This window comes from Mandrillus leucophaeus, unplaced genomic scaffold (genome assembly GCF_000951045.1).
Source record: "Mandrillus leucophaeus isolate KB7577 unplaced genomic scaffold, Mleu.le_1.0 Scaffold5, whole genome shotgun sequence".
NCBI lineage: Eukaryota > Metazoa > Chordata > Mammalia > Primates > Cercopithecidae > Mandrillus > Mandrillus leucophaeus.
This window is the reverse complement of record NW_012105364.1, coordinates 6,499,485-6,506,850: the sequence shown is the minus strand read 5'-3', so window position 1 is coordinate 6,506,850 and position 7,366 is coordinate 6,499,485. Positions and strand designations below refer to the sequence as shown.

General features: G+C 46.1%; 1 protein-coding gene across 1 annotated transcript in view; it reads left to right on the top strand.

The window, feature by feature from the left end:
* The first annotated feature begins 864 nt into the window (after positions 1 to 864).
* FAM71F2 (family with sequence similarity 71, member F2) overlaps positions 865 to 7,366 on the top strand; it is a 10,986-nt gene continuing 4,484 nt past the window's right edge. Inside the window, exons 1-3 of the mRNA XM_011995993.1 lie at positions 865 to 1,119; positions 4,203 to 4,387; positions 5,779 to 6,028. Coding sequence (XP_011851383.1) covers positions 967 to 1,119; positions 4,203 to 4,387; positions 5,779 to 6,028 — 588 coding nt within the window. The 5' untranslated portion in view covers positions 865 to 966. The remainder of the gene's footprint in view (positions 1,120 to 4,202; positions 4,388 to 5,778; positions 6,029 to 7,366) is intronic.

The window sequence follows — 7,366 nt, the reverse complement described above, 5'->3', positions numbered from 1 at the left end:
ACCAGCCTGACCAACATGGAGAAACCCTGTCTCTACTAAAAATATAAAATTAGCCGGGTGTGGTGGCACATGCCTGTAATCCCATCTCCTCAGGAGGCTGAGGTAGGGAATCGCTTGAACTCGGGGGGCGGAGGTTGTGGTGAGCCGAGGTCACACTACTGCACTCCAGCCTGGGCAACAGGAGCGAAACTCCGTCTCAAAAAAAAAAAAGAAACAAAAAACAAAAAACAAAAAGCCAAGTTTTAATAATTGCTGTGTTTAACAACTGGCTTGTAACATGCCTGAAAATGCAACAACTAGCTCTCGTGACCTGTTGTGGTCTGGCTCCAGCATACAACTGTGCCACTGCCTTCTCCTTTGCCTGCTGTTTCCAAATAAGCTTCTTTGTTTAGTTAACAGGTGTCCATTTCTTTTTTTAAAAAATCTCCTTTTCTCCCATGAGATGGGGTAGGGAAGATGAACTCCCTTTCTCCTATCCTTAGACTTCCCTGGGTGGGTGAACAAGTCACATGGAAGTTTGGTGAGAGGCTTCACTGGGGGGCAAGAGGATTAAAGCCTGTGTGTTCCCAAGAGCCTTCCTTGCATCTGGCCAGCTAACTGCTGCCTTGGCATAACTTTGGGAGGGTCAATTACCCCATTTGGGGTAAGGGTGAATGTTTACAAAATGGGATAGGCTGAATTACTGCTGGTTTGTAGTTGGTGGAAAGAGGGAGAAACGAGCCCGGCACATCCTCGTCCTTCCTCTCCTCTTCTTTTTTTTCCCTTTTCTGTTGTCACCATCACATTCCTTGATGTCATTCCTGCCATTGTGAGCTGACAGGCCCTCCCAGCCCTGGTGGACAGACCATAAGTAAATGGGGAGGAAGAGCTGGGAAGGTGGGGGCAGATCACATCAACATCTCGGCGTTGGGCTGGGTCTGCGTGGAGCCTCAGAAATGTTCCCCAGCCCATTCTTCCCAAGAACCAATGAGTAAAATCAGGGGCCTCCCACCTGAGGTCAGGGAACCAGGCCCTGGAGTGGAACTTGGGGTGGAAAATGGCCTTCTTTGTCAACTGATTCATTCTCCAGAATTCAACTTGTTCTCCAACTCGGTGGTGTTTGAAAGCAACTTTATCCAGGTACCCTCATGCAGCTCAGGGCCAGCTGTCTTTCTCTTTCCAAAACCTGTTCCTAGGGGTTGGTTAGGAGATGCTGTGGCCTTTTAAAGCCCTGGAGGTGGGGGAGGAAGGACAAAGAAGCCACCAAAGCTAGAGAAAACCAGAAGGTCTGGGTCCCAAGTTCACCTCCATTTGTGCCTACCATATGATAGAGCTACCTGCAGGTCATCTGCTTTAAGGAAATTGATTTATGCCTTACAAAAGGAGAGATCAGAGCTCAGTCTCCAGGCAGGGTTCACAGGCCCTTTCTGGGCCACTTGTCCAAACTGGGTAGTTAAAGGGAATGAAGGTTGCTGTTAGAAACCCTGCTCTGAAATCCAACCTCCTCACTCTGGGATGGTTTAGAAACAGCCTTGTTGGAAAGTGAAGACACTGGGTAAAAAGGTCTTGCCCAGATCCTACCATTCCCTAAAAGGATGGTGGTGACCAATGGAAGTGAGCCTGGGATGGGGCCACTGGGAGTGGAAGGTGGTCGTTTTCATAAGTATCAAGTCTTAGGCAGGTGCTGCCTGCCTCCCTCTAGCGGTCTAGCCTGAACCCATGCTCCTGCGCGAGAGAGCATAATCAGTTGGTCAGCCAGTAAGCACACACTAAACATCACTGAGTGCAGGGCAGGAGGTGCAGAGAAAGATCAGTGTCCCTGGCCAAGAAGCCTATGAGTTTGGTTTACCCGTTATTTGGTAACTGTCTAAGCAAGCTCTATGTCAGAGAGTTTGGTCCAGCTGATGCCCCAGGCATGTGCTGGGGGCATTCAGGGCATTCTCTCTGGACTTTGGCAGTTGAAGAAGGCTTTCCAGAAGGGTCTTAAGCCATTCTTTGAGAGACTGCTGAGATTCTGGTAAGTGGAAGAACAGCGGGGAGGATATCTCAGACAGAGGGGCTTCAAAGTACCTAAGGAAAGGCAGGGAGGCTGGAATGCAAGGTCTGCAAGACACAGACCCATTCAAATGGAGTGGGAAAGCAGCCAGGGGTTATAGGAGAGAAGGTGGAAACAGTTTGAGGTGGGTCTTGGGCTTAGTTTGGAGACTCTTCACAGAGCAGTGAGCTACTCCCTAATGGAGTCCCCGGATTCTGGAGAGCTGTGTTCATGGCTCCTGCCGCTCCACGGTCCCTTTGCTGCCCCCCGGGAGATGTGTAGTTGAGTGATCAACTGGCAAACCTGAGGCGAGCTCATTCCTAACATACCCTTGGTGGAGACAGAGCAATAACATGGGAAGTCCAGTCTCAGGGTCCAATTTCTAGTCATTTCTATTTGGGTGTAATGATTCATGATTCGGCTGCAAATTTGTTCTCTTAGTTTTTTTTTTTTTTTTTTTTTTTGAGATGGAGTCTCACTCCGTTGCCCTGGTGCGATCTAGGCTCACTGCAACCTCTGCCTCCCGGGTTCAAGCAATTCTCCTATCTCAGCCTCCCGAGTAGCTAGGACTACAGGCGTACACCACCTTGCCCAGCTAATTTTTTTGTGTTTTAGTAGAGACAGGGTTTCACCATGTTGGCCAAGATGGTCTCAATCTCTTGACCTCATGATCCGCCCGACGTGGCCTCCCAAAGTGCTATTTTTTTGGCCTAATATTAAAACTGTTTAGATTCTCTGAATGGACACTAAGTGACCCAGGTAGCAACAAACTCAGAATGTGCTAGGGAGAGGCTGACCCCCACAGAAAAGTTCAAAGTTTGATTTAAAAAAATTTTTTTTGATAGAGACAGGGTCTCACCATGTAGCCCAGGCTCGTCTTGAACTCCTGGCTTCAAGTGATACTCCCACTTTGGACTTCCAAAGTGCTGGGATTATAGGCGTGAATGACTGCACACAGTCCGAAGTTTACTTGAAGTGATGCAATCCACGTATTAGTTATAGTTTTAGTTGTTGTAGTGGAGTTACACTGCTTCCTCTCTCCCCTTTCCTGCACATCGCCATCACTATCGTCTCAAAGCAGCATCACCCACAAATATTTATTGAGCACTTACTCTCAATATGTACAACCCTCTGTGTTTTGCAGAGGACATGAATTTTATTCCTCAACATGGGCTCCAGGAAGTGTCACTTTTTTTTTTCAAAATCAAAATTCACTTTTCTGGGAACACCATCTGGTCAGGCTGGTGGGAAATTACATTTCAGTCATTCCTGGGGCTTTCCCTTGTCCCCAGTTCCACCAAGGACTGGGCAGTGGTGTCGATGGTTTTACAAAGTCTAGAACATTGACTGGACTTAGTGGCTCATGCCTGTAATCTCAGCACTTTGGGAGGCTGAGAGGAGAAGATCACTTGAGCCCAGGAGTTTGACACCAGTCTGGGCAACATAGTGAGACCCCATCTCTATTTTCTAAAAAAGGTGTAGAGCATTGGGAGAAGGCCCTCTGGCCTTGGGAACACAGGGGTCCCTCCTCATATGTTCCTTACCTGGGTCCCCGTGGCTCCTTAGTGGCCCCAGTTCTTGTGCTTTTCTGCCAGCCGTGCATAATGAGGTGGGGGGTGTCTTAGCTGAGACATTGTGCCCAGTGGTGGGCATCCAGTATCTCTGTCCTGTGATGGCCCCCTTCTGCTTCAAGAGAATAGATCCTCATTCCATTCAAGACCCAGCAACAAGATAGCCCCTCCATCATTCTGGGAGAAGTGCTCCAAACCTCCCTCAACTCAAGCTGTCTGGGTCTTCCCTATTCAACAGCTTTTTCCTCACTTTCCTCCCCTTCTGGGACTTTCTTCACACAATCTCCCTTTTGGGCCATTAGAAACCAGTGCTGGCTTCTCCTACCCAAAGATGGGGGAATGAAAACTTCAATGCCACTCAGCTTTTTCTTGCTAGTGCATCTTTTTACAGTTAGATAAAACAGAGGACCCAGAGAAGGATAATATAGGGTTCCTGCAGCCAAGGACCTTAAAGTATATTTGGGGAGACCAACAAAAAGGGTCAATAGCAGGTCAGGGCCCAGCTCAGTGTGCTGCACACCTGCCCCTAAGATGAAGTGCTGCTTTCCAGCATCTGTATCCTTCCACCCCTTGTTTTCTGCTCCTTTCTGACCCACGCACCTGAGGCTGATTTCCAGGTCACTAAGCCCGGGAACTGGAGAGATGTCTGTGAAGGGTCTGCCACCGTGATCCTTGGGGTGACCTCCTCGGTGCCCTCCCTGCCGCTCCCCAATGTCCTCCTGATGGCCAATGTTACCTGGCCCCGGGGTCCATTTTCCACCTGGAGCACACCTGGTGATGCCCCAGTCATCACCCTCAGCAGGTAAAGGCTTGAGGGAGGGCCGGAAGGGATGGAATGATTGACTGGGATATGCATTGCTTTGTAGCTGGATTTTAGATCAAAAGAAAAGACAGTGTTCTTTAGGGCATAAACCCTATAGAACTCATTCTTTCATTTGTTTAGCAAGTATTTAATATCTTTTTTTTTTTTTTTTTTGAGATAGAGTCTCGCTCTGTTGCCCAGGCTAGAGTGCAGTGGCGTGATCTCGGCTCACTGCAAGCTCCACCTCCTGGGTTCACACCATTCTCCTGCCTCAGCCTCCCGAGTAGCTGGGACTATAGGTGCCCGCCACCACACCTGGCTAATTTTTTATGTTTTTTAGTAGAGACAGGGTTTCACTGTGTTAGCTAGGATGGTCTCAATCTCCTGACCTCGTAATCTGCTTGCCTTGGCCTCCCAAAGTGCTGGGATTACAGGTGTGAGCCACCACGCCCAGCTGTATTTGTTTAGCATCTATATTTACCAAGCACTGTTCTTCGTGCTGGGATAGGGCAGTACACAGTCCTTGTCTCGAACCTGGTTTTTGAGAATCTTAGCTTCCTTTTCTGTAAATGTATGTGTGTGTGTGTGTATACATGTGTGTACATGCAGACACATTTCCATGTCTTTTAAAATCTTTTTGTAAATATAATTTCAATAATTTCTATTTAGTAATATGAATGAATTAAAATTTACTTGACAAGTCCCTAATATTAGACATTTAGAAATGTTTCTTTTTGTCAATATAGATAGAGGGGTTTCCGAGGAAAAAGTGGGGATACGAAAGTCAAACACGACTATGAAATCCTGAGATTGAAAAAAAAATACTAGATATTCAGGAGACATCTATCCTTTTCCTTGCCCTTTCAACACAGTAAGTCAGGATATAGGGAGAAAGAGTCCTAGAAACTGAGTCAGGATATCTTAGTTCCACGTCATACTTAATAAGATCTAAACTTGGGCAAATCACTTAGCCTCTCTAAGCGTCAGCCTCAAAATCTGTAAAGCGGAATTAATCATACTTATCTTGACAGGGCATAGTGGCTCACATCTGTAATCCTAGCTCTTTGGGAGGCTGAGGTGGGAGGATCGCTTGAAGCCAGGAGTTCAAGACCAGTCTGGGCAACATAGGGAGATCCTGTTTCTACCAAAAAAATACCAAAATAATTAGGTGGGTGTACTGGCACACACCTGTATTCCTACTAAAGTCCTGGAAATTGGAGAGGAGTCAGTCTTAGTAATCACCCCCACTTTCATTACATGAGCTTTCTCCCTTCAGCATCCCCCAGGCAGAGAGGTAGGAGGCCAATGACGCTGAGCCACCTCTAAGTGGGCACCCACAGGGTTGATTGAAACCACGGGCTCTCTCACGGGAATGTCCTGATTATGCCCAGGCTTCTCCCCCTGAAGTACGTGGAGCTGCGAATCTACGACCGGCTCCAGCGCATCCTGAGGGTTAGGACAGTGACTGAAAAGATCTACTATCTGAAGCTCCACGAAAAACACCCAGAGATTGTGTTTCAATTCTGGGTCCGCTTGGTGAAAATTCTGCAGAAAGGCCTGTCCATCACCACCAAAGACCCGAGAATCGAATTCACTCACTGCCTGGTGCCCAAGATGCCCACCAGCTCCATAGAAACAACAGTAAGTGGACCTCCCTCCAGGACCTGTTGAGAGCTAAGTATATATATGTATATATGTAAGTGTGTGTGTATATATATAGACGTTTCCATGTCTTTTAAAAGCTCTTTGTAAGTATCATTTTGATAATTTCTATTCAGTAGTATGAATGAATTAAAATTTATTTGACCTGTCCCTAATATTGAGACATTTAGAAATGTTTCTGTTTTTTTGAGACAGAGCCGTGCCCTGTCACCCGACTGGAGTGCAATTGCGCCATCTCGGCTCACTGCAACTTCCACCTCCCGAGTTCAAGCGATTCTCGTGCCTCAGCCTCCAGAGTAGCTGGGATTACAGGTGTATGCCACTACGCCTGGCTCATTTTTGTATTTTTAGTAGAGATGGGGTTTCACCATGTTGGCCAAGCTGGTCCTGAACTCCTGTCCTCAAGTGATCCACCTGCCTTGGCCTCCCAAAGTGCTGGGATTACAGGTGTGAACCTCTGTGCCTGGCCTGTATTTATTATTGTAAATAATGCTAAAACAAGCATTTATATGTATGATCTACATTTCTGATTATGTTCTCAGATAGGTTTTTAGAAGTAGAATTCAAAGAGCATGAACGTTTTCAAGGCTCTTAACACACATTGCTAGATTATTTCCATAAATATCATACCAAATTATACTCTCACCAATAATATGAGTGTCTGTGGGCCGGGTGTGGTGGCTCACGCCTGTAATCCTAACACTTTGGGAGGCCAAGACAGGTGGATCACCTGAGGTCAGGAGTTCAAGACCAGCCTGCCCAACATGGCGAAACCCTGTCTTTACTAAAAATACAAAACTTAGCTGGGCATAGTGGCAGGCCCCTATAATGCTACTTGGGAAGCTGAGGCAGGAGAGTCACTTAAACCCGGGAAGGGAAGGTTGCAGTGAGCCGAAATCGTGCCACTTTACTCCAGCCTGGGTGAAAGAGTGAAACTCCATCTCAAAAACAAAAAAAAAAAATTAGTATTTTACTGCATATCCTATTACAATTGAGCAGTAAACGTTTTAATAAAATTCCTAGTATAATAGGTAAAAAAGTGGCATTCTCTGATTTTCAATGAGTTTCAGCATTGTTACATTGTTATGTATTTATAGTCATATATATAATACAATATTGTTGTAATATATTTTATATATATATAAATGCCATATATATGGCACTGTCTATTGTGTTCTTTGGCCATTTTTCTATTGGCAATCTTGTGTTTCTCTAAATTGATTTGTAAAAGAAAACTTTTTTTTTTTTTTGAGATGGAATCTCACTCTGTTGCCAGGCTAGAGTGCAGTGGTGCAATCTTGGGTCACTGCAACCTCT